The 27,823-nt window shown below is 45.7% G+C and overlaps 1 protein-coding gene and 1 long non-coding RNA gene across 9 annotated transcripts; one reads left to right on the forward strand and one right to left on the reverse strand.

The window, feature by feature from the left end:
* Nucleotides 1–4,425: 4,425 nt before the first annotated feature.
* On the reverse strand, nt 4,426–12,449 carry LOC122391042 (cleavage and polyadenylation specificity factor subunit 2-like). 6 transcript variants are annotated; one of them, XM_043384570.1, is made up of 5 exons: nt 12,434–12,449; nt 11,189–11,248; nt 9,125–9,218; nt 6,362–8,002; nt 4,426–5,265 (listed from the first exon to the last, which is right to left on the reverse strand). In XM_043384570.1, exons 3-5 carry the CDS (start codon nt 9,194–9,196, stop codon nt 4,762–4,764), a joined length of 2,217 nt encoding a protein of 738 aa, XP_043240505.1. In that variant the 5' UTR covers nt 9,197–9,218; nt 11,189–11,248; nt 12,434–12,449; the 3' UTR covers nt 4,426–4,761. The 6 variants fall into 6 exon arrangements, with proteins under 6 accessions (XP_043240505.1, XP_043240507.1, XP_043240503.1 ...); XM_043384572.1 differs by lacking the exons at nt 11,189–11,248; nt 12,434–12,449 and adding exons at nt 11,624–11,659; nt 12,094–12,152; XM_043384568.1 differs by lacking the exon at nt 12,434–12,449 and adding an exon at nt 12,129–12,146.
* On the forward strand, nt 5,188–27,516 carry LOC122391044. 3 transcript variants are annotated; one of them, XR_006258266.1, is made up of 4 exons: nt 5,188–5,295; nt 24,914–24,988; nt 26,776–26,901; nt 27,185–27,516. It is a non-coding gene; the product is annotated as an uncharacterized LOC122391044 (long non-coding RNA). The 3 variants fall into 3 exon arrangements; XR_006258265.1 differs by lacking the exon at nt 5,188–5,295 and adding an exon at nt 19,649–19,758; XR_006258264.1 differs by lacking the exon at nt 5,188–5,295 and adding an exon at nt 24,616–24,634.
* The last annotated feature ends 307 nt before the right edge of the window (nt 27,517–27,823 follow it).

Genomic DNA, 27,823 nt, shown 5'->3' on the forward strand with positions numbered 1-27,823 from the left:
GTCCTTACCGCCTTCCATCCACATACCAAATTTGAGATTGATACCTCTTTTTTGGCGAAGTTATAGCGAAAAAACTTCAAAATTGATGACGTCAAATTTTCAAACTCAATTTTTTAGCAATTCTAGACCCCGTAGCGCAAAACAAAGACCACCATTAGACTCCCCGTGACGAGCTGCATCGAATCAATATCCATTTTATGCAAAACTATCAACTTAAAAATTTGACCTTTTTTGGCCTGACCTTGACCTGACCTTGACCTGAACTTCACCAGAAAGTGACCTAAGCCGTACCTGATAGTCTTATAACCAACACCATTGAGTTGGAAATGAAAAATTGGCCATAAAACATGCATCACACAACCTTAGTAAAGTGGGGCTCATGTGACCTGACCTGTGACCCTTGGTGACCTGACCTGTGACCTGACCTGGTATTGTCAGTGACCTCTAATAACAACATATCTACTAGGCAACTGACGCCCTATCGCTGATTATCGACAAAATGCGTTTTCCTCGGTGTTATAGCGCATTCCCTAGCAGACCCGTGAACCGTGAAACATTTCATCTTTGACCTGACCTGTGACGTCATCGGTGACCCCGAGGTCAATGAAATTTGGTTTCCGTCGACAAATTTGACAGGATATATATTCATCGTACACTTCAAACATGGTTAAATTACAGACACTTTACAAAAAAGCAGAGACATTGACAGCTTAACCTTCGCCCCAGTGGGGGGGGGGGGCATATGTTACCACCCTGTCGCGTTTTTCGCGTGTGAATAAAAAACCGCGGCGCGTAGCGCCGCGCCGCTTGGGGTAGCTTTTGGTACATCAATTTTGGACAATGTGTGAAATTTTTGACCCCAGGTCATGTCAGGTCAGGTCACCAGGTCAAGTTAACTGACCAAGCCTAAAAAAAAGTTTGCAATCATGTCCAGCCTGCAGTGTTTGTCAGAAAGGTTTTAAACTTCGTGGATTGCATGCTGTTATGGGCGCCTACAATTTGTATATCTCGGATTTTTTATATCCGTGACCTAAGGTCAGGTCAGTGGCGTGACCTTTCCATTACAAGTCAATGGAGAAAAATGAAAATGCCTCTAGATCCGTGTGTACGCATAGGAACAGTCCAAATATTTCAGAATCACAATGATTTAGTCCACTCGTGATGACCAAGGTGTCATTTTTGCTGATAGCCTCTACAAAGGTCATCCGAGGTCATTTGAGGCTACAAACAGTTTTTTTTGCCAATAACTCGCGATTGGAAAGAGATAGAACGCTGGGGATGGTCTCATTGTGTTTGTCTCGTTAAGACGCATCGACTGATATGCAACATGACCTTTTCCGGTCAGGTCATGACCTTGACCTGAGGTCAAATTTTCAAGTTGACCTTTCAAGGTCAAAGTATAGCTCATTCGACGCGTCTCGGCGAGGGGAACACGATTCTGGCAATAGAAATGTCGTGGCTTTTGTAGTCGAAAGTTATTGTCGAGAAACACTTTTCGTAAAAACAGCTACTTTTGGAGTTTTTGCCCTCTGGAGGCTAAACCGTTGACCTGAGGTCAATATTGATAATGACTTTGTCAAAAGCAGAGTTCAAAAGCTATCGATTGCTCTTTCATGCGTTTTTCTAGCTACCATAGTTCCTGAGATAGCGGCATGTTTTCTGAAAAATATAATGACAATTGGCAAATTTTGACCTTTGATGACCTCTGGTGACCCCAATATTGCTCTAAGGTGAAAAATGACCGAAATACTTTCAAACGTACGCATTGAGAGCTATCGGCCGCTTTTTACCGCGTCTTTCTAGCCCTCTTAGTTTTTGAGTTAGAGGTGGGTGGTAACATATGCCCCCCCTCACTAGGGCGAAGTTGGCTGAGACCGCCACTGGGGCGCGGGTTAACACAGCTGGCACGCAGGAACATTAGTTTGCCCCGCGTGTAAAGTAGTAAGCCAGCTCTGGATCGTCCATATAGTCGCGGCTAGTCTCGACCTCGAGTCCTTGCGCCCTGAATTCTGATTTTATTTGTTGGAACAGTTCACGGTAGCGTGCTAAACGAGCGGATATGCTGGGGTTATCAACTGCTGGAGATGGTGGAGAGCGACTATTAGTGTGGCTATCGGCAGTGATGGGTGATGGTGTTGTGTCAGAATTCATGCTAGGCGCTGAGGATGGTTGTGTGATATCAGTGATGGCATTGTTGGCTTGATGTGTTGGCAAGTGGATGTGGTCTGGGGTGGCATGATTGTAACCAACGAACAGCTGTAAAAAAAAAAATTGACAGGCCTTTCGAACGCCGTTTGAATTTTGCGGATCCGTCCATTAGTTTCGGAGATACGAGGGGGGGGGGGCAAAAAATAGCCCCCCCCCCCCCACCAGGTCGCGTTATAAACAGACCCCACCAGGGCGCGGGTTATATACGGAGTTAGACAAGGGGGGCGAAAAACGCCCCCCGGGCTGTGGTGGTTGGGATTACCCTCCCCCCCCCCCCGGGCCCGGCCGGGTTAAGTACCTATATGTTGCAGGTGGTTTCATCTTTTGACCTGCGTGACGTTATATATGACGTCACCAAGTCCGTTTCAGGTCATTGCTTTTCGTTCATTACAAATGATGTGGGTCCCATGCACTTGGTGGGTGTCCAGGTCACGTGGAGGTCAGGTCAAGGTCATTGACGGTAGATGGCCCTGGTTCATTCTTTCGAGTTTGACATACTTCCACAATAGTTTTCAGGGCTTATTTCGAATTTAGCACCATTCGAACATTTACGAAGTAGTTTTGGTGCCTTTATAACATGTTACGAGGCTGTCAGTAGTGGGATACACCTACTATGGACAGCCGGCAGGACGCCTACCTACTGGCTGACCTGACCCGACCTGGCCAAAATGCATGAAGACATCATCTGTGATCAAAACGAACATTAACTTCGTGATCAGCACAGCACCCTGAAAACGGCATGACAACCTCACTGTACGAAGCTCTAGCAAGTCCCGATTTACCCGACTTTTGGGTCATTGACCTGACATGGGAGGTCAATCAATGACCTAGGACCTTAAGTTGGGTATCATCGGCTTCCTGTCGTCACGGACAACACGCTCATTTTTTCGCGAAGCTCTGGCCTCTGGCTCGATCAGGGGTCGAACTGCGACGGGGTCCAACAGCCCCTCTCCTGCTATACGTTAGCGGCTGGCAAAACACCGATACGGGAGAATGTGAACTTGAACTGCTGACCTGACCATGTGTGACCTGGGGTCAATTTTTTTTTTTACACACAATATGAAATTGATGTATCATATAAACTTTGTCAAGTTTTCGCGACGCGGTCCCGGGCAAAGGTTACTTTTTTACTTTTTGTTACGTTTTTTTTTCTACGTACCTTTTTTCTCTCCCCACCCCCCAAAAAAACCTACATCAGTCGGCGCACCTGAGCATGACGAACATTAGGTTGCCCAAATCGCGGCTCTGCGACTATTTACGGCAAAATTACTTCCCAAGAACCAGCCCCCCCCCCCCCTATGGGATCTTTGACCTGCCAGAGGTCACCGGTTGACCCGACACCCATTGCATATTAGTCGCAGTGTCCTATATCTACAATGGCGCACAGCTTGTATAGTGTTTCCGCGGATCTGCAGCTCGATTAGGGCCGTAGCGGTGAAGAGGATCGCAACCAATCTCCCCCTCGGTCTATGAAAAAAAAAAATGAAAGCTTTGGCGAGGGCCGCCACTTTGGAGAGGATTTTACCTCATTCGTCGGTTAAAAGCGCATTAATGGTAAATAACTCACAGGGTAAGAAACATTCTAAAAACCTAGCGCACGCACCCACACCATGACCACCTCCTGCCACCAAAACATCAAATTACGTTGTTACATTTCTGTGGGAGTGTCTCCCACGCCGTCAGCTGCAGCGGCCCGCGGTGTGTGCTCAGCACGGGGCCGGCGGTATCGGGCGGCGCACCCCCGGGAACGCCCCCCACCCCACCCGCGTGAACGCCCCACCCTCCGCCTGACACACAGACTCGCGGGAAACGGATGGCCGGTGCTGGGACGCTTTTTGTTATTGTTTGATTAGCTGACGGTAACGACCAGAAAAAGCCGGATTTTATGGCTTTTTATATAATACTAGGCATAAAAATTGGTTTTCGATCTAAAAAACTTAGAACAACAGTTGACGTACGGAAATGCAAATCAAGGAGCTAAAATCAGTCACCGTATGCCTTGGTAAGTAATTCGTAATAAAGCGATTTTGTTCCTAATAGCAAAGTTAGCAGTCAGGACAATAAAGTGGGCCTCTAGAGCCTGAAATGTGAGTATGCCACGACCATTCTGTCACCTGATAATGCATAAATTTGATAACTTCTTTGCATTGTCGCTGCAACAACTTATCCGAGTCCGGGACCACAGCAGCTCGCCTAAATAAATGTCAAAAAAGCAGAAAAGAAAATGATGATGATCATGTTCATTTCACATTTCGGGCACATGACGTACAATGGCGAAAGGACCCCTGTACCACAAATGCATACGCTGGCAGTGACACCAAACATTCAGCGAGCACAAGTTTAATGTTCTGACGCGCTTTGTGTAATGGGCTTTGAACCTCTCTGTCACTTACGGTTTTGCGTTTGTTTCGCTCGTCTCACAGTACAATACAACACAGTTTCCATTTCGCTCTTGAGCGAGCAACACCGAAACACACTCACAGCTCGCGGATGCAACACCTCGCGTCCAACCGAGAAGCAGTCCATCGACACACGACATCGCTCACGCCTGCCTCACACGATGGCATACTGTCCATACAGCAGCTCCCGTATCCGGAAAAAGTCGTCAGAGAGGCAGCCTTCGATGGTGATGTGGCCCTGCTCCTGACGCCGGAGCGCCACCGTGCCGTTACAGCACCACAGCACACCACCAGAAAACTCTGAGGCGATGCCCAGCCGCACTAGCGCCTGCTTAAAGTCTGAGAGACGCAGCTCGTTAATGAACACAGTACTGTGTCGAGGTGCCTTCTCAGCCGGCAGAAGCTCTAGCGTCGGGATCGCCTCCTCAGCGTCATCCGTTTCCATGGCAGCGTCGTCAGTCGGCGCCGTGACGTCCGAGGGACGCTGGTCGGTCGCCATGACAACGACGCCGTCCAGCCAGGCCACCTCGGCGTCCTTGCCCTTGGAGAAGGTCAGTGAGGAGACGAGGGAGTCGCGCAAGCGGACCTGGTAGATGTGCGACTCGGTGGTAGCGTCCACCGGGTGACCAGCGCGTGGGATGAGCACCTTCTCCGCCACCTGTCGGCGAGAAACGGAACCAATGATTAGGTAAGTTACCGTCAGGGAGGGAAATAGTGGCACCGATCACTGACGCTCTGACAAAATACATAGATGTAGTGACAACTTGACAAGAAATGAGGCTGACAAGGAACTGGGAGGATAAAACACGCACATCCTCATGGATCAGACCAATAGCTCTACGCTCAGTGACACTGTAAAGAATCAAGCAAAGCCTGAAGCTACTTTTGCACAAGCCCCTCCAAAAGAAGCGAACATTTGAAGACCTACACTTAAAGGGACCCTCCCACCTTCAAAAAAGTTAATGAATTGGCACGAAAATGATGTCGCTCGGTTCAGAAAGAGCGAAAACGAATATCTACCAAATTTCATCGAAAAATATTCACAGGTTTTCAAGATATTAGACTTTTACTTTTGTTTACTTTCTGGGATCTCCGCTGTTCCTAGCGACTTTATTTGAAAGTGCGGCATTTGTTGCGCGCAAAGCAGCATATACCACCGCGTGCTACCAAACGTTTTAGTAAAAGATTTAAAAATCGTTAGATCTCCGCTGACGTCACAAATTCTAAGGGGGCATACCAATGCACTAGCCCCTTAGAATCCGAAAACTGCAAGTTTGAAATTCCATATCTCCGAATTCAAGCATTTGTCGATGTTGTGAGTGCCCAAACCGGTATTTGCAGGCCATGGCCACCAATTTGGCTATCTCAACTCAAAACTAATGTTAAGGTGGGAGTGTCCCTTTAAGTAGCTTGTTCATTTTCGTTATTGAGCATTGATAACCTCAAAAAATAATGCCGAAAGCTTGTTTTACTGTTTTAGATATTTATTTTGCCTAAAATAAAAACACTTTGACATGCGTGAGATCATTTCAAGCCTCGTTATATCAAAAAATAGCATTGAAACCAACAGCGATAAGTTGCATGACTGTAAACTGAATACCTACCCCCATTTTAGAAACCATTCCTGGGAGCTGTTCATCACAGACAAACGCACAGAACGTCCCACCCACCACTTGACGGATTGACATATTAGCCGAAATTCACAAAGACAACTACCTCCCCCCCCCCCCGTAGACGTCTCCACTGTCACTCACCTGTGCGAAGCGGGCCGCCAGCGGCTGCACCACCTCGTCCGTACCCCTGAGCAGCACCAGCCGCCGGGGACGCAGCTGCTCCAGGATCCGGTACAAGCTCTCGCCGTCTGTGCGGCCCTCGAAGTCGATGTACGTCACGCCAGCCGCCACTGTGAAGGTGCGGTAATAGGCCAGGCACTTGCTGGGCACTGTCGACAGGTCCTGCATCTCCTGGTCGGCCGGCTCGGCCTCCTCCTTGACCGGCTCGGGCTTCACCTCCTCCTCGGCCACCGCGAACTCGCCGGGGCGGATCAGCTCGCCGTAGTCGTCGTACTTGACGCGCTCCTCAATGTGCGGAAACACGGCATGCTGGCGCTTGCTCGACTTGAAGAAGAGCGGGTTGGGCTTGCCGTTGGCCAGTGTCAGGTCGTGTTCCACCTGTCCATCGGTGGCCAGCGGAGCCTCGTCGGTGTCCGACTCGTCTGAAGAGTCGATGTCGCCGGCCAGTGCGGCCGCCTTGGCGCGCTTGGCCTCCAGCTCTCGGCGCTGGTACTCCTCCAGTTCAGCACCCTCCAGGCGCACGCGCTGCTTCACCTGCAGCGAGAGCGTCTTCTTCTTCTTGTTGGTCATCAGATCGCGAGCCAGCGTGCCGACGCTAGTGCGCGCTGTGAGGATCACGTGATTCTTGGCACTGGTGCACCACTGGGTAAAGAGCTCTCGGGCGAAGCCACACTCCAGGTCTGGTGAACTGGCTAGTACTACTTTCGGTCCTCGAATGCGATTTACCTCGCTCAAAGAGTGAAACAGCTTAAGGTGCTTGAACTGAAACGGGTTGTTGCGAGCACCCTCGAAGCTACGCATTAGCTTGTCAGACATCCACTCAATCTGCGACTTTGCAAACTCGACCACGTTGTAGCTGACATTGTTGAGCAGTGCCAGTGAGTAAGCCATCAGGCCAGATTCCTTGTTGCGCCACAACTGATCGAGCATGTGCGCCAGCTCCAGCATACGTCCGGCGGTGTCGATGGCGACTAGAACATGGCCGCCGCCGCGCAAGGTCTGCAGAATTGTGGTCATGAGCTGCTCGTCGCGCTGCCGGCGGCGGGCAGGCGCGTACGTGGCGTTGTACGCGTCTGTGATCATGAGCGAGGGCCTCGCCACGTGCTCCAGATCACACCCGTTCAGGTGGCGCTCCTTCTTGTGGTTAAAGTCGGGGGCGTACAGGATGTCCTCCTCGCCGTCTTTAACGATTTTCCACATGGTACCGCCGATCATGTGGCCAGCGGCCAGAGGTGTGATGGTCAGCCCCTGACCACGGCCCTTCAGTGCCACGCTTTGGTTGTACTTGAGCTGTACAATCTTGTCGAACGCCGAATCGACGTCGTCCAAAGAGAACACGTTGAAGTCTTCCGTGTTGTGGCGCGACTGGTACTGATCGTAGAGGAACATCTGGCCCATCTTGTAGACGGGCACAGTGGCGTAGACGGCGCAGCTGAGGCCGCACTTGCCGAACAGGTAGGGCAGCGCGCCCAGATGTGCCTGATCGGGGAACGTCAGGAGCACGGCGTCGATCTGGTTGACGTGTTTGCGCACATCACGCAGGTAGTTCAGGTTGAAATTCTCGTCCCAGCCGGCGTCCAGCAGAAAACGGCACTCGTCCACCTGTGAATGGGAAGCGATCAGTGATTTTATATCATAAAACAAATGTGTTCTAGGTGGCTAAGGACTGGCACATACAGCTCCAACACTGTCGCTGTTGTATGCGAGATCAGGGATGCCAGTGAACGTACAATCAATTTAGTCCTTGTAAAGCATGTCTGGTGCATTATTTAAGATACAAAATATCGATACACTGCAGCTCCGAATACTAAAGGCGAGCACAATTTTAAAATCAAAAGAAATGTTGAGCACTCGCCTACCTAGAACAGTAAATACATTTCAATCCTGGCAACTAGCTGGACAGTTAATCCTTTCAGTGGACAGCTGCATGTTGCCCTGCTGCTGTTTCTCCCGGCTTCAGGGACGACGTGTCAATAATGGACAACGCTAACGTCGATTACCAAAGCACCACATCCACCATGTACCGGTTTTTATACCAGTCCTGCACACGTGCAACTATAAAGAGGTAGGCATATAGATCCACAAATCAATGCGATAAACCTTAAGTAGGTACACCTGACACGCAGATACACCCCAGTTTGCCAACAAATTATCATAGCGATATGGCGGTGGGCGTCCTGTCACAGTGTGCAGAGTGTACATACCTACCGTAGCGAACAATTACGAAAATATATAGCCCGCTATGGGTCATACATTTCTTAAAAGATAGCTCAATGCACGACAGTGAGGTCGGAGTAGGTCAGAATGGACGATTCTTACCAGAGTCAGAGTCGCCAGAATTGTACCGACCATGACAGAATTAACAGTCCTTCGCTCGTTGACTGTTCAAAGCCAGCTCTTGGCGACGCCAAAACCATTCTCTGTTTGGCGCAAAATCATGAGTGCGAAAGGCAGAAGGCGGGCACCATACCAGAACCTGCTTTTGGTGCCTTCACTGACTACTCCTACATCTTGTTGTACAATGTATGGCTTGTAATGTGCACAAAATGGCTCAGACAGTTTGAATGGGATCTCAGAGATCAGCTATTTAACTTCAATGAGAACATTAATAGGGCTTAGCGGAGTCCGACTAGGATGGCATATTGTAAAGCCGACGTCGGAGGCACAGGAAATCCTTCTACTCTGCATTTCAAGCCCTGACTGCATGCATGTAGGCCCACCAACCTGCAGTAGATGACAGTGAGGTGTTTCTCCGTCGCTTCCCGTCAGAGTCTGCACTTTGATGATCGAAGTCATGATGGTGACCGTTTCAGCTCACCTACCGGTAAAGTAACCAGGTGTTATTCGCTCATCGTACTGTCATACACACATAGACTGTCATTTGATGGTGTACAATATGGGCCGTGCAGTGCACAGAAGGGAGTAATAAATCGAGCAAAGGCATACTTAAGACTACAACAGAATCTTTGGGCAGTTAGGAAATCACATGCAGGAGCCTATTCAAATCGATTGTTTCGCACATACATCAGTAACTCACACAGAGTTACTGATGCAACTCTGGGTTATAAAGGTGAGCCAATTTTGATGAATCAATTATTTGAATAGACTTTTACATGTGATTTCTTGGCTGTTAAAAGTTTGTTACGTCTTTGCATTAGCGTCGCCACGGCCCCCCCCCCCCCCCAACCTCGGACCGGGCACCCCCCGAGATCGATACAGATCCGACGATGAGATTTTGGAGTCGGGAAAAATGGGGGTACCTTTCTGAGAATGCTTGTGAGGTCAGACTCGGTTGGAGGGTGCAGTTCAAGCCAGAGTCGAAGTTGCAGTCGCCAAAATCTTCACGACTCCGACTACAGACTCGGAAATGTCAATGCTGTGATTCATTCGATGTTCCTAGTTGGATTTTTATTACATTTAATAGCAGATTTTTCATAAGTTTTGAAAAGCTGACACAAAATTTGCGTTCAAAGCGTGACCGTAAATCTTCGGGCCTTTCTCAACTCTCGTCAAATGTCTGTGACAAACTCAAGTACCGTTCAAGTGCCACAGGGCTCATGAGCTTGCTTTTCACACAGGCTCCTAAGGAGCTCCACTGAGCTCTAAGAAACCTTCAGAGAGTCCAAACCGACCTCTGAGAGTCCCACTGGGTGACTGTTGTCCATATTCTCTGAGGGCCCATACAGGGATCTTTGAGGACCTTACACATGCGTAGACCACGGATCTTTGAGGATACCTTCAAAAATTTCTGAAAACTTTCAACTTTAACTGGCCTCTGATAGCTTAGCCGAGCTTTTGAGGCAACAGATTTTGCTGAGCCCAAGCAGGCATCTGAGGAGTCACGACTCACGTGTGCCTCTGGGGGTCCCAGCACATGTTTCTTATGTCCCTCCGTAGGGCCCTTAGGGATTCGACACAGACCTGCAGGGTTTTCACACTGTTAGCTGAGGGCTCCTGGCTCACCCTCGGCCTGGTCTCTTAGCGCCCGCCGCCCGCACTGGTTTCTGAGGGCCTCACCTTGGGCTTGTAAAGCCCTAAAGCACCACATAGGTACGCGTAAACATTTGGGACCCTGTCACCATCGTATTCCTCGCACCATTGCACGTCAAATGATATATAATATGAGTGAGTAACGACTGGAGAAAGGCAAGATTTAACACCAAAGTTGATTCCCCCCCCCCCAACCGAAAATATCTGGCGACGCCTATGTGTCTTTGTCTAGACAATGCTCAGCAGACTGTCAGGGACTCCTGAACTTGAGGGAAGCAAACAAGAACCTGACAACTGGGCTGTTCCTGTGATTATTTCAATCTCCAGCCCAAGCCCCCTCTCAGCTCATCACCTAAAACTCTCTAAGCTCAACTAAACACTTCTTTAAAAAATGGTTCCCACTTCTCCTTTCATACCCAGTCTCCTCCAAGCTCCCCTGAATCCCTATTCCCACCTCCTACCACCACTATTCTCCTCCTCCCTCACCCCAAATGACAGTTGAACTTGAATTTCAGGAAGTGGATATAAGAATACAAATAGTAGACACACCCTGGTGTAGATGATATATATGTGAATTGTTTTAAAATGACAACCGAGTGGTGTGGAAATGCTAGTGAAGACTGAGATCTGCAGAGGAGGCCTTCAACTTCCAATATTTTCCAATAACTTTTCAATAAGAGCTATTCTTATCAAAAGTTATTGTTGATGTGCCATAACTTGAACTTGTCAACCACATTGACATAGCCCATTAATAACTGATTTCCTCATAATTTTTCCTGTGCTGCAAAAAATGCTTACCTCAAAGCTCTCCCAAGCCCCTCTCAGATTTGCATAGAGCAATGACCGGAACCAGGATACCTAGGAAGAGGCAGAGAACATAAATACCTAAGTGCAACATCCCCCATAAGAAACTTACAAACATCAGGAAATCAGGGGTAGAGATCTGTCAAAATGTCAGGGGGTCCAGGCCGGGCAGATGGAGACGGGCTGGATGCAGTACCATTGACTTACATAGCAGTAATTCATTTTCAGGGGGGTCCTGACCCCCCCCCCCCCGAGATCTCCACCTCTGCAGGAAATATTTACTTTAGGTTTGCAATATTTTCAAACAAGAAAAATACACATTCTTACATAATTTCATGTTAATTAAATCAGAAATTATACATACCTACCTTACCTTACCTGACCCTTAATACCTACGTCATGCAAATGAAAAAAATGAAAAATACTAACCTGTTACGCCCCCTGCTATCACTATTGTGGCTTTATCTAATATCATATTGATACCTATTATATCATAATATCATATGATATCGATACAATCGAGACTACTCACACACGTGTGCGCGCCAGTAGCGGGGGAACACCTTCAATTAAGGGGAACACTGCCGACTTTTGATCCCATTCTTTCCATGCAATGTGCATAGGGCTAATCTCAAATCCAAAATCAAAGGGGGGGGCACAGTGCCCCAGTGCCCTTCCCGTTCCACTGCCTATGGTGCGCGCTCAAAACGACAGAATGAGGAATCAGGAATGAGGAATCAGGAATGGAATGTTCACATAGGTGGAAGCAAAACATCAATTGTAACTAAATCGGAGCAACCCCATGTGATCAAACATTACGTCAATGTTAACTCAAAAAATTCTCACTAATTACACTCCAATCCAAAGTCCAATGCCCTATATACCAGACCATAGATCACCTAATCCATGAGCATACTCTGCTAATATCAATTACCAAGGCCCTAAATATCCCTGCTAAATACAGTGCTAAATACAAGCCAATTACAATACCTAAATTGATTTGATATACTCTGCCAATTATTATCCTGTCCTATACCATAACATCTATTCAAAAGTGTGTTCAATAGAAGCATCAGCAGCTGCAGTCATAAAAATCTTCATTTTCAAAATGCTTATTGGGATCTCTTTATGCTACAAATGGTAATACAATAAAGTCAACAAGGTAAAAATAATGCTTTTCTTTCATATTTGAAAACATGAAAGCAAATAGGTAACCCTAAAAACATCGAACGTTTCTACCTTCAACACGTCGATTTTTTTAAAGCATGTATCGCATGAATACAACCCGACAGGCGCCACTTTTCTACACACTACGCGCCATTTCTGAAACATCCATAAAAACACTGCCCTCTTTTTAGGGACAGCATTATTCCACTGCCAGCCATATAGGGTAAGGTGCCTATAGTTAGCGACCCCCCACCTTCAAAAAGCTGGAGTAGGTATCCCTCTAGCGTTGCCCTGTCTGTTGATTTTAGGTTCCAGTTTTCTGATGTAAACTGCTTCCAGTATATGCAGTTTTCTCTTGTCTGTTTCTGTTGGCATAAGCGTAGGAACCATGGGTGCAAGGGTGCAGCTGCACCCACAATATTTATCTAGTGGGTGCAGACAATGTATTCTGCACCCACAATAATCTGAACCAAAAACCCCTTTTTCATCAACACTACTTCCCATGCAGCAGGCAAATTCAGGATATGTTGCCTACTATCCATCTTTCGAAGCATTTGCTACTGTGATCAGTGATGGTCTTCAAAACTTACATTTGTGCTGAAAAAGGGAAATGGAGCATGTGATTGAACACATACCGAACCGATGACCCACTGTCAAAAATTTTAGCCCGATATCTTCGAAAATGGCTAAGTTGGCCGCTTTTACTTTTTGCGGTAGTCAATATTGACAATATTAGCCCTCGAATGTGTGCAGCGTTTTCCAGCTTCTAATGTGTAGGGGGAGGGGGAGGGGGGTCGGTCGGACCCCCTGCCGTTCGGCCCCTGATCGAGCTAGAGCTTCGCGGAAAAAACGAGGGTGTTGCCCGTGACGAGAGGAAGCCGATGATACCCAATTTTAAGGTCCTACTTCATTGGTTGACCTTCCAGGTCAGGTCAATATTCCAAAAGTCGGGAAAATCGGGACCTGCTAGAACTGCGTAAAGTGAAAGTGTTATCGGGTTTTTCGGGGTGCTGATCACAAATATCTGATGTTAGTTTTGATCACAGATGATTTCTTCATGCATTTAGGCCAGATCGGGTCAGGTCAGGTAAGCTCAACCATTAGGCGTCCTACCGGCTATCCATAGTAGGTGTCAACTACCACTGACGGCGTCGTAGCATGTCACGAAAGCACTAAAACTACTTCGTAAACGTTCAAATGGATGCTAAATTCGAAATCGGCCCTATAAACTACCCTAGAAACATGTAAAACTCGAAAAAGTGAACCGAGGTCATCAAATGTCAATGACCTGACCTGACCTTCAGGTTATCTTCACACCCACCGTGACGCATGGGAAGAACATCATTTCACATGTTTGGACGTCTACAATCACAAAAAAAAACTGGAAACGCGCGGATAATGTGAGCTGACATACGCCAAATCGCGATTCCGGCCGAACATGGTCTCGAGAATCAGGTCACAGGTCAAAGGTCTTTTGGGTCAGAGTCATGAAATTTTTCGAGTAGGTGTAAAACTGATCAACTCGAGGGTACTAAAAGCTTCGTCGCGATCGGCCGCTTTTTGCGCGAGTTATTTGCGAACAACCATGGGTGGGGGGTTCATCCGATCCCCCTACACATGCGAGGGTCAATGCTTCCAAATGCACTTATCGGTTGGTACCTTTTCGACATGGTACACCCTCAAAGCTCGTAACGAGCCTTCGCTCGGGTGTCGCCCCCCCCCGCTTCACCGGCCATGACTGGATTTCTGCACCCATGCACCCACAATGTTCCAGCCGTTCCTACGCCCATGTCTGTTGGGATATTGTGACCGCGGACCGGCCGTGTGGGGCCGTGATGGGTCGGCGGCCCGGCCGTCCGGCCGGCGAGCCGCCTGACCGCCGCGCGGTCACCGCGCATGCGCTCTGTGCCGTGGTTATATAAGGGCGCGACCGTGACCGGACTGGGTCAGTCGGCGCACGAGTCGGCGGGTCGCCGCGTCCGTGCTTGGTCTTCGGTCGCTGGAAGCACAATACACCGTGTCGTGGTATATGCAGCTTTACTTGGCCCTAACATATTTTGGCGCGGTCGGTAGGACATAACATTTCTTGACATAATATGGTGATGTTCTTTGTGATGTCAAGCTTGATTTTGGCGAGGTCAGCCTCGCTTCTGTAGTTTTGCTTCACAGAATTCCTGGATTCCACGTCCTATTGAGTTTCCGGTTACGTACTACACGACCACGTTCAGGAACTTGATGTTTTTTAGGTGCCATAGGAGCCAATCGCGAGAGGGTTGCATCAACCCTCCCCCCCCCCTGCCAGGCCGTGTTATGAAAAATGTCCTGCCAGGGCGATGGTTAAGGTCACTTCCTGGTGGAGGTTTGATCAATGTCATGTCAAAAAAATCAAATTTCAAAGTTGATATTTTTGCATAAAATGGCTATCGATTCTATGCAGCTCGTCACGGGGAGTCTAACGCGGTGGTCATCGTTTTGTGCTTGGTCTAGACGTTTTGGTCATGGTCTAGAATTGCCAAAAATTAAGTTTGAAAACTTCCCGTCATCATTTTTGAACAGTTTTCTGCTATAACCTGGCCAAAAAAGAGATATCGATCTGAAATTCGGTATGCAGATGCCAGATAGAATACAATACAGGTTCGTACGTACCTATCATAGGATGTAGGTATTCCGATTTTTTCGAAATTCGAAAAAAAAGATTTTTTGGCTAATATATATCAAAAAATAGTATTTTATTTTCGAGGGTCAAAACTCAGCAAGTTTAAAATTCCGAGACTACTATTTTGTAGCCCTGTCAACAATTCTACAGCTTTTATGTCTTTATCATTTTTTTTTTATATCTTCAATTGGCCTGACAGCTCTTCCCGCGAAACCATTTTTGGGTCGAAAAAGGCAGAACATGACGTCACTCTGACATCATTTCCCGCCAATCTATCGTATAGCCTTTGGGGGAAAAATGTGGTCACAATGTTTAACCCTCGCCGGCACAGGCCATTTAGAGTCCTTCGACGGCACAAGGGGGGCGGGGGTTGGTACGACCCCCCTCGCGTTTGGCCCCTGATGGAGCTAGAGCTACGCGGAAAAAACGAGCGTGTTTCCCGTCACGAGAGGAAGCCAATGATACCCAATTTTAAGGTCCTAGGTCATCGGTTGACCTTCCAGGTCAGGTCAATGACCCAAAAATCGGGAATATCCGGACCTGTTAGAAAGTCGTTAAGTGTGGCTGCGAAGGGGTTTTCCGGGGTGCTGATCACGAATATCGTGTTAGTTTTGATCACAGATGATGTCTTTGACCCGCGCCCCACTGGGGTCTGCGTATGACACGCCCTACTGGGGGGGGGGGGGCTCTCCATAGCCCCCCTCCTAACTCCGAAACTACTGGGCCGATCGTCAAAATTCAAACGGCGTCTGATAGCCCTGGAAAAACTGTCGAGCGAAACCTAATTTCATTGACCTCGAGGTCACCGATGACGTCACAGTGACAGGTCAGGTCAAAGTAAAAATTATTAGCATTTTGGCTAGTTCACATTTTGGGCTCTGGCCGCCGTCTTACAAGTAAGATCAGGCTCATTTTTGGTTTACACACTCGTGATTAGAAGTGCTCTAGATAATTTGAGGGTACCAAACTTGTACTTTGATTTTCAGGTCAGGGTCAGGTCATCACAGGTCACGGAAATATTATATCATGCGTCGGTCACGTGACACATGTTTTATGATCCATTTAGGCCATAGATTTCGAATTTGATGTCGTCTGTGTTATTCGAGGTCATTTTGAGTCGAATTTAGCTTAGGTCAGGTCACTTTCAGGTCAAAAAAGGTCAAATTTTGAAGTTAAAATTTTTCAACAAAAAAGGTGTCTATTGGATGCAGTTTGAGCTCAGGAACACGAATGGTGCGTTTTATATTGGTATACGATGTCAAATACGTGCTGAAAAAGTGATTTGAAAAAAAAAATAATAATTGTGAACTTTTTTGCAATAATGCGTATAACTTGGCCATTTTAAAACATATTTAGCTAAAAATTTCTAGAGTTAGTCATAAGCATGCGTTCTGTCACATATAGTATAGTATATTCCGGTTTCTTTCGAAAAGTCAAAAACTTTTTGAAAAAAAAAAATAAAAATATAAATTTTGAATATTATTATATAAAATCTTCGAAATTTTCAAACTTTTGAAAATCCGAGATAGCGGTTTGATAGCGCAGTCAATTCTGAGTCCTTTCTTGCAAAGAAATTGGATCTAGCTTAAAAACTGAGCTCTTGGGAGCGATTGCCGTGGTTCAATGTTTTGCGTCAAAATCGGCCAGAGTCAGAGTGACGTCATTTCCGGCCGACCTATGGTAGCTACGAAGTTCAAATTTTGACACAAGGTGTGAAATTCATGCAGCCGAAGGTACTGAAAGTTTAGCGTCGATACGTCAAGTTTTTTGGAAGTTATTGCAGAAAAACGGGAGGGGGCTATGAATAGCCCCCCCCCCCCCCAGTGGGGCACGGGTTAAGCATTTACTATAGACCAGGTCGGGTCAGGTCAGGACAACCGGTAGGGGTCGTGACGGGTATTCGTAGTACCTGTCATCCGCCTCCGACAGCTTCGTAACATGTTACGAAGGCACCAAAACTACTTCGTTGAAGTGTTCAAATGGTTGCTAAATTCCATAGGTGGGTACGATCCGGTCCTCCGTTCCTCCGTTCCGGAACGCTGTTACAATTTTTAGGAACGGAGGAACGGACTCGTTACATTTTAAAAAGGGTATAGGACCAAGTAACTTCCGTTACATTGGTTGTTCGTTCCTTCGTTACACTTTACAGTTAAGTCCGTTCCTTCGTTCCTCCGTTACTTTGTCCGAGCGGGTTGATCTTTCAGCTAACCCACAGACATTAATGCAGCAGCGGAATAGTGGATTATTGAGCAGCCCTGACTTGAAGACGGAAGATGGCCTCAGTGTACAGTGTACTGGCCTTCCGCAATGAGCCGGCGTTGCAGTATGTGTTCGCAAAGTTCAACACGGGCTTTTACTGCAAATATAAATTGCAAAAAAAGATGGCCACATCCTCAAAGTTTGATTTTTAGAAATGAATTATATGTAAAAAAAATAAAAATCACAAATTTTCCAAAATAAATATCACAAAAATATTTGCTTAATTTCAATTGGATATGGATTGGATATGGATTGGATTCAAACTGGATATGCAGTTTTATATGAATCTAATGAGTACTTTTAGCTAAATATCCGCGGATGAAATTTATAGTTTTTATGCTAGTCATTAAGTTGCCGGGGCCATATCTCCCAAAGTATTCGACGGATTGGATTGAAAATGTCACAACACAAATCGCCGGGCCCATAGCCAAAATTTTATCAAAATTTGAGAGGTAGGGTGTTATTTCGCGATTTTTTTGGTCGATCTGTCGTGGAATGCCCCAACTGTTGAAAGTTTGCCAGACCGTGCCTCAGGCTATCCACAGCTGCCCGTTAGCCACATGACGTAACCCGGTCACCTGACCTTGACACTTACGAGGCGCCAGGGGCCAGTGTTTGGCAGGCGTAACTCGCACCTGAACGTGGTGTCATGACGAAAGAAACTCTTTGACAAAGCGTCATCGGGCTGAAGTTATGGTGACGACTGGAATGAAGTGGGAAGTCAAATTGAATCCTCTGTCCTAATCAAAATCAAATTGTCCACAGTCAAATTGAATCCTCTGTCCTAATCCTAATCGAAAGCCTATGGGGAATCATGAAGGAAGAGCTCAGCAAGATTGAAGCTTCAAACACCCGTTTGAAGAAAACTTTAAGCAAGTAAATGGCGAAGTACTTGTATTAACAGCATTATGACATATATATGTTTTCAAATATAACCTTTTGTTATGTTCAAATGCTCCCCGTGGGGCGAGCATTTCCGAACACAGCATCCCCAGTGTCGGCCGGGACCCCATAATGTAAGGGCAAAGATTCTGCAGGCATGCGATGAAAGTAGAGGCAGGAAAATAGCGGAGTCTCTTTGGATCAAACAGATTCGCCCAGCTCTAAACAGCAACATAGCGGCCTGGGCCATCATTTAAAGGGTAACGAGTCATAGACCAAGGGAAAGAACTGAGGAACTGAATATGTCCTGTAGTGCTCTAGCATTTACAACTTCGCTATTGTAACGTCTTCTGTTCTGATGCCTTTGCCACTGATTCACTGATCATGTGTGTATTGATGACAAGTGGCTTTTATATTCAACCATATTGATGAATGGTTTGTGAGAAAATAAATGAATGAATGAAGGACTGAATAATTGGATGATTGTATGTATGAATGAATGAATGAATGAATGAATGAATGAATGAATGTATGAATGTATGGATGAACATTAATGATTGAACGATTGAGTATTGTTTCGAGGTTTGAATGAATAGTTTAATGGTAAAGTACTTAAACTCTTTGATGTAAGATGGTGGCCTTTGATGACTTGATTGTCAAATTATCTATAGCTGAGTGATGTGTGAGTACAGCCCACCGCTAAAGTAATGTAGGGTTTTACCAATCTCAACGGTTGGCTTTGACTGGCGATTGTTTAATGCGGAGTGATCGAAAAAAAGATGTCAATAGCTAAAGTTGCAGCTGCAAGGGTGACGATACATATAAGCTACATTCAAAGTTTCATTGTAGTCTGGCTAATCGTTCCTAAGCTTCAGAAGCAGAACATGCCCATGACTGAAACCACACATTACTTCTGCTGTGGACTGTACATGGATGGTTGGATGTTTGACTGATTGCATGGCTCGATGGTCGAATAGACGACTAGATGCTGGTCTAGTGATTGATAGATGATAGGGATGAATTAATGTGTAAATTGTGGACACATGTATTATATTATATGAAAGGGTACCTTGTGATCATTTCAACTGTAAGATGGTTGTCTATTTTGCGCGAGAATTTACCAATGTGAGACTTCCTGACTTAGCTGTTATCGACATATTCTGGCGCTGTTGTGACTAAATGATTTAATTTGCAATTCTGAACTGAAGAAGGACAGTGTCCGAAATATATTCATTTTGTAATTAATTTTGGAACCTTTTGCATTTCGCAATCATTGAACATAAGGTTATATTTGAAAACATAAAACTTTAAGCACTTCCAGTACCAACAAATACAAATACAGTTTTTCTATGAGTTCATAGGTGGCGGAAAAACTCAACCCGGACCCGAAATGTGACCTTTTGGCACCACTGACTCATGTTCTGTCGTCATGACGGTCGGTGTCAGCTCTGTCACATTTGAGCTGTACATAATTCCCTTTTGCCTCGGTCTCGGCAGCTTGCCTGAGCACTAGGCTTCAAACAGCCGCCTGCGCTGCACACAATGCAGATGCTGTCGTTAATATCAATTCTATGTGTAGCAGCTTTCCAGAGCGTTCAAGGTAGGACTGCTGAGTGAACTACAAACGTTTTATTCGCGATTAATCGCTGTATTAATCACTGTAGCCGTTTTCACGACGGAATAGCGGGCACCTAATAACCGTTTTCACGACGGTCACCTGGTACACATTTGGTGCACATCTGGTGCAAATTAGGTGCAGATTTGGTCAAATCAGGTTGTGTGTCTCTTAGTAGGTATCAGCTAGGGTTACACTAATTGCTTATATGCCTGCTTTGTCGTATTATCAGAGAGCATCATCGATTAAGATACTGAAATAAATTCATAAAATGAAGATATGTGCTGTGAAAGAGATTAGGTGCAGATTTGGTCAAATTAGGTGCACTCGCCGGATAGACCGTCGAGAAAACGGCTAATAGATACCTGTTCGGTCCTTTGATACCTCCGGAATTTTAGTAGTTATTTATAGTCGATTTTCCACCTTTCGAATTAGTGACGTGTTACTTTGCTGTTTTTCTACTAAATATTAAATTAATTTATTTCATCTAAGGGTTTACCACTTACTTAAACCTAAAGCATATACGTTTTAGGCAGGGCTGTCTCATCCCTATCTCCGTAACGTGTCGTGTGCGACCAATGACGTCACGGCATTGCGGCGTTCTGATTGGGCGGCAGCTCCGAATCGCCCGACTGGTGGTCCCCGCTCGACAAGCGCACGTGCGCCGACTATAGGCATTTGTAGTGGCATTGACGGCAGAAAAAAGTGAGTTAATGCAGAGCTCTGAATATACTTGAATAGTGCCTAAGCCGTTGGTAATACGTAAAAACGTCAGATAGGTTTCTTGTTTGTCTTGATTTGAGCTTTAATATGATATGATTTTTACCTTAGTGTCGAGTCTGGCAGCTATGTGGGAGAGCCCTAAAGTTGGGTCATTTTCCATAGAATTGCATTAAAGCCGTCCGACGCTTCGTACCTGTGACGTCACGGAGATCGCTGCTTTGGCCTAATGAGCATACCTTCTATATAGGGCCTTGCGTTTTAGGCTTACGTATATAGATTTGAGAATTTTATAAACGTGCTTCTTTAAGGGACTATCCCACCTTCAAAAAAGTACCGTTTAGGATTCGGAAATGTTACTCATGACATCTTGACGAATTCTGCAAGTTTTTACGCGTTTTCATCGTATACTTTTTGAGATATTGCGACTTTCATATTTCATCGTGACGTCATTTATATCGAATCTGTGACGTAATAAAGGATTTACTTCATGTCAATGTGAGGGGAAATTTGGCAGCAAATATATTCGCTCTCAAATATGACGCGGCTCATACAATAACAAGAGTGTTTCTGATTGGCTTATTCGTAAATCAAGTGATACTTTGAACAGGCGTTCAAAAGGCAAATGAGTAATGACGTCATCAAATGGCCGTTAATAGTTAAGAGATAGGGCCTTAGCTAAGGCCCACTTTTCAAATGAAGGGAACGAATTTCTTTAACACCACGAAACTGAGGATATTGCGACCAGGATATATAGTGGTTTCTGAACCTGGCCACCAACTTGGCTATCTCAACTCAGAACTAATGCAAAGGTGGGACAGTCCCTTTAAGCACGTTTATGAAATTCTCAAATCTATATTATGCTATTATATAGTTCGTTTTTTCTTCTTCTTCAAAAGGACGCTTGCTCCAAGTTCATGCGAAGCTCTCACTAGAGTATTGGCAGCTTCAGCAAGGCATAGAAACTACTTCAGCTTCAGTGTCTGTGTCTTCAGTGTCTGTCTCTGTCAGAGCTTTAGTGTCGGGCCAAAAATTTCTTACCGAAAAAATAATCGATTTCAAATTGTGCACGGTAAGTAGCTGGAAATTTTGCCTTAAAATTGAGCATACTATGATGACGGCGTTGGTAGCAGCAGGATGGCAGCAGGCACCCAAACGTCCGTGCAATTGGACAAAGTGTCGACGAAGTGAGGTGAAACTTCGTTTTTCACTGTTGCCGAGGTTATAATTGAGCAAGCGGTTCCGTCCATGATACCTAGTTATACGTTACTATAGCGAGGCTTGAAATGATCTCACGCATGTCAAAGTGTTTTTATTTTAGGCAAAATAAATATCTAAAACAGTAAAACAAGCTTTCGGCATTACGCCATCATCAAGTTTGAATAAATTAACATGTTTTTGATTTTCAAAAGCTAGAGCACAATCATATTATATGATTGTGATTATAATATGATTGTGCTCTAGCTTTTGAAAATCAAAAACATGTTAATTTATTCAAACTTGATGATGGCGTAATGCCGAAAGCTTGTTTTACTGTTTTAGATATTTATTTTGCCTAAAATAAAAACACTTTGACATGCGTGAGATCATTTCAAGCCTCGCTATATTAATAATAATCATGTCATCCATCCTCGCCCACATAAAAAGTTATACGTTACATTGCAATATAAGTTCGACAGCATGGCGTCACCACTGTTTTCATATCTGGTTCCAAAACGCACATATGGAACAGGGTATCATATGGAAATCGTCGGGAAGAAATCACATGTTAAAATTAGTCGACGTTCGATTTTCTCAGGTTCAGTTTTTGCTCGTTTTGCTCGCTAAAACACCTGCTTGTTCGAAAAACATACTTGGAGCCAGAGTCTTGAATTTCAACTTCAAATTGAAAATTGCAACTTCAAAATTTGACCTTTTTGACCGGATGGTGATGATACACGCCGGATGTGGTTTGCACGAGCGTAATGATTGGCGCAAAACGCATTGTGCTGTAAATCCTTCGATGACCTAGCGAATAGGCATCATACTTTTACCTTTATCGGCTTTATCGCCCCTTATTGGCTCTTCTGGTCGGTGAGTCATAACTTCAGAATTCAGATGCATTGATATAGATATATACCTAGTACTTACCTATCTACTTCATGCCTGCGCAATACCACCAACAGCTCATTCTCGAACCATCTAAGTTCAAGGGTCAAGATTGTCTTTAGCGTCTTTTATACATAGTTATTGTGATTAGATTCAGCTAGCGTCACCCGTTAGGCACGTGGCAGGTTGAGTGTCGACTATCGACTATATCACATTTGAAGCTCAATATGAGATAGCTAGCCATGATGATTCATTCACCTGTGTGCATAAGGCCGACTACATAATACCTACTGCATAAGTCATGAGCCGCAGTTTATACATATATTGGATGGATCAGATAGGAGATTATAGGTGAATACCTACTGAACATTGAAAAACAGGTATTACCAGTGAATTACGCCAGTGAGACGCGTTTGGGGGAGACAAACGAGCGAGCGCAAAGGTAAGCCCCGCACTTGCGGAAGTGCGTTAGGGGTTTTCAAATGACTTGTGCACGGCACTTTACTAACCGATGTCTACCGGTGTGCCAAATTTGAAGGGTATCGGCCAATTTTTTTTAGATGTGGAAGTGGCCTCCTGCACGAGCGCACGTACAAACTGGGTCGAAAATAACTTTTGCACGGCACCCTTCTCACCGGTACCTAAAAGTATCAAATTTTAGCGTAACCAGCCCAGCCGTTCTGGAATGGTGAAAGCGACCCCTGGCCCTGCACGTGCTCACGTGCAGCAGCACCCCAACCGTGATACATGGAAATGCATTACGCGGTGAGTGCCTACCCATAAGAAACGTTTCAGTGTCATTGCCTCAGAAATTACAGCGTTGTAATAGGAACAAACTTGTCGCTTCTTTTGTGCATCGACAGTGGTCAAATGCTTCATAGAAGGGATGCAATTACCCTTCAAAAATATCGCAAGTTAATCAGCCTAGCGGCTGCTGACATTTTTTTTTAAATAAATTTAGCTCGAATGTTTGAATGGACGGATTGACAGAGCCGGAACCCACGCTAAGCAGATCTTGTTGCGTAGACCCCGACCCCTACCGTCCGATCGCGCAATTCCGGGTAACGGGAGAATTTAGATGCCAAAGTTTAACGTGCCCTTCAAAGCCGGACACGGCCTGTCCCACTCAACTGACTTCAACTGGCTGCGGCTGCTCCCACCAACCGCAGACCATCCCCGTCAGGAGTCTCAAATATCGAGCGCCGGAGCGTCTCGAACCCGGGCTCTCACTCCCGGGAGTCCAATGCTCTACCAACTGAGCTACGGGACAGGCTATTTACAGACATATTTTGTCATATGGTCTAATGTGGTTGTTATGTCTCTCAAAAGCGCTACCTCAGCAGAACAACTTAGACACCCATGACTTTTCATGTGTCACGTGCCTTGACGATCAACTATATAGAAGCATCGAGAATAGTCAATTACGGGGTAGTAGGGACGGGGCGACCCAACAAAAAAAGACCTCAGGTCAATCAGCCCAGCGGCTGCTGAGATATTAGCATCCCAAGACAGGACGGGCCGGGCCAGGCCGCTCTATACTGAGATTTTTCCGTTATGTTGAAAAGGACTCGCACTGGCTCGTAACCAGCGCACTTCTTTGATAAGTATAAAAAAGGATATGTTACTATTGAAAAGCTTACTCATAACCAGATACTCAGCATTTTCTGCAGCACAGAAGAAATAAAGGTTGTTATTTTGTGAAAAAGCGCTAGCATCCTTCCTCCAACCAAAGCATGTCATTTGCCGCCAAAATGAGCCACTGGTAGACATGTTCATGTAGTTAGTAGATGTATGCAGCTGTATACATGTATGTGGACATAGACATAGGCTGGTAGACATAGACCTACAGGTATTTTCTTCAAAATTGTAATCTCGGTATTATTTTAACCAGGATTCTGCTACTAATAGGGTTAAAAATCGATGCACCATGGACACGAGTAATGTCTGTCTAAGATTTGTTATAAGTATTTGAAGACATGACAAGAAACTCGAATGCTAAAACCTGCATTCTATTCTTTCCTTACAGAAACACATCAGCACTTCTTGAGTGCAGGTAAGGTCGGATAAGTAAAAGCACTTCAGCGGCTTATGAACGTATGTATGTGGGAGTGGCAGCACCCTTTGACGACGCATTAATTCTATCATAGGTGGCGGAAAGGGGGGGGCACCGCGACATCGTGCCCCCCTTTGATTCTGGCATTTTAACATTACCCCAATGGGCGTTGCATGGAAAGAATGGGACCAAAAGTCGGCAGTGCCCCTCCCCCTCCCCCCTTAATTGAAGGTGTTCCGCCGCCACTGAATTCTATATGACGTTCTGGTCCTGTTTCAGGTGCCGAATACTGCGGGAGTATCAAATGTCCATCTTATCACGACTGTAAATATGTCAACGGCTTATGGGCCTGCGGTAAGTGACGGCGTAATTGACAGATGCTTGTCTCGCCAAACTATTCTGCTATTCATGATGATGCCTGTCCCTTAGCTCCGTTGGTAGAGCATCGGACTCCCGGTAGTGGAGCCCGGGTTCGAGACGCTCCGGCGCTCGATATTTGAGACTCCTGACGGGGATGGTCTGCGGTTGGTGGGACCGGCTGCAGCCAGTTGAAGTCAGTTGAGTGGGACAGGCCGTGTCCGGCTTTGAAGGGCATGTTAAACTTTGGCACCTAAATTCTCCCGTTACCCGGAATTGCGCGATCGGACGGTAGGGGTCGGGGTCTAGGCAACAAGCTGTGCTTAGCGTGGGCTCCGGCTCTGTCAATCCGTCCATTCAAAACATTCGAGTTAAATTTATTTTTGAAAAAATACCTTACCTAAATACCGAACTATGCTCTATAGATATAGATATGCCTGCATTTTACAACTATTGGTCTTCAAAGCTGACTTAAATTGCATTGCATATATGACGAAAAGCAGCTAGCATGACTTTTTCATTTGACCAGATTTAACCCTTGCATGTGTGCGGCGTTTGCCAGCTTCTATATGTGTAGGGTGGAGGGTCGGTTGGACCCCCCCCCCCGCCGTTTGGCCCCTGATTGAGCTAGAGCTTCGCGGAAAAAAACGAGCGTGTTGCCCATGACGAGAGGAAGCCGATGATACCCAATTTTAAGGTCCTAGGTCATTGGTTGAACGTTCAGGTCATTGGTTGACCTTCCAGGTCAAGTCAATGACCCAAAAGTCGGGAAAATCGGGACCTCTTAGAAAGTCGTAAAGTGTGGCTACTAAAGGGTTTTTCGGGGTGCTGATCACGAATATCGTGTTAGTTTTGATCACAGATGATGTCTTTAAGCATTTAGACCAGGTCAGGTCAGGCCAGGTCAGGTCAACCAGTAGGAGTCGTGACGGGTATTCGTAGTACGTGTCAACCGCCTATGGCAGCTTCGTAACATGTTACGAAGGTACCAAAACTACTTCGGAAATGTTCAAATGGTTGCTAAATTCGAATTCAGCTCCAAAAACTAGCCTAGAAACATGTAATGCTCGAAAAAGTGAACCGAGGTCACCAAAGATCAATGATCTGACCTGACCTTCAAGGTGACCTCTTGAGATCTACCCAAATGCATGGGAGCAACAGCAAATCACATGTTTGAACGTTTGAAACCACGAGAAGCTTGCAAACGCGCGGCTAATGTGAGTCGACATACACCGAATCGCGATTCCGGCCAAACATGGGTTCGAGAAGTAGGTCACAGGTCAAAGGTCACCTGGGTCAGGGTCATAAAATTCTCAGAGTAGGTGTAAAATTGATCGACTCGAGGGTACTGAAAGTTTCGTCGCGATCGGCCGCTTTTTACGCGAGTTATTCGTGAAAAACCATCGGGGGTCCATCCGACCCCCCCTACACATGCGAGGGTTAACATGCACGATTCACCAGGCTTTAATTTTTGCTGCTCACGATTGTTTATTATTGGTGACACTTCGCCCTTCGATCGGACCGTGACCTTAACGATTATATAGTTATATCATATGCTCCTCAATCTTTTAAAATGTAACCGAAAACTGGGAAATACTAATGATTGTTGTAACGTTAAAGATAAACAAAGTTTTACTGCTTGTTACGTATAGCAAAACCTACCTGAAAATTAACCTTAAAAACGATATATGCATACAAAGCTATATGGAATATAGTTAATTTATGTTATGTTTTCACAGATAACATGAATCGTGTTATCTACGTCTTTACTCTTTATATTTCAGTTTCCATCTGTCAGCGTCACGACGCTTTTACTTTGAAGTGTAAGGCGCGCAGCTTCTGCCTTCCTTGTAAGGAGAGTCCTGGCCTATGTTGTCGCGGCTTCGGGTGGCAGGAAACCATGGACGAGTGTGAGTGGGAACTACAGAGGTGCACATTTGTCTGGCAATTTACAGTTGCATCGCTTATGCATCATTAATGAAGTAACAAAACATTATGCATTGTTGTTGATATATACCAAGAATACATGTAGCATACTCGTATTTATTCACTACCTAAAGGCCTAAAGTTATTAACTACCATTCTACGACAATGATTCAAATGTTTGTGTTATTAAGCGTCTAACTACATCGCAAGATGCGCTGAGCTATTTTGCATTATAAATCCATTTTCATTGTTTCTGTCTCGTTGCAGATACCTGTTCGAAGTGGTGCCCGCCGGGTCGGTCTTGCAGGTCCAGCGACTGTCCGAAATATTACCGGGGATTCTGCTGCCGTGCCTGAGATCATGCCCTGACCATCCCCGTCTCGCTGGACCGGTGGATGACCTGCCTTGTGACAAAAAAAGAAGAAGTAGGAGACGGCCTGGTTAACTAACCAAATCATCGTAATGCCTTTAAAACTTAGCGTTTTCTTACTATTTCGGCTGTTATGTCTTGTTACGTTAGTATTAAATCATTAATTTTGCTATCCATATGTCTAAAAGGGAGAAATGAAAGTGCGGCCCCAATAAATTGGATCAACGTGTTGCCTTGGAACACAAATGCTCACACATGAAAATGATAATGTCGTATTATCTTCGTACATTACTGTCGTACTCGTCCTCATTTCTCGAATGTCTCTGTTCGTTGTCAGCAGAACCAAAACGGAGCAGAGCTTCAACTTCACCTTCAGAGCCGCCATAAGAACTGTCCTGCATGAAAGCAAAGTCAGTGCCCTGAATATGACCAGAAGAAAGAGAGACACAAACTAGGAAATGACGGCCCCTCTCTCTTCTAAAGTGTGCTGAATGGTGATCCTCAGCTTATCCTCGGCCAGGTGTTTCACAGAGGAC

The sequence above is a fragment of the Amphibalanus amphitrite genome, unplaced genomic scaffold, assembly GCF_019059575.1.
Source record: "Amphibalanus amphitrite isolate SeventyFive unplaced genomic scaffold, NRLGWU_Aamphi_draft 000419F_arrow, whole genome shotgun sequence".
Taxonomy (NCBI): domain Eukaryota; kingdom Metazoa; phylum Arthropoda; class Thecostraca; order Balanomorpha; family Balanidae; genus Amphibalanus; species Amphibalanus amphitrite.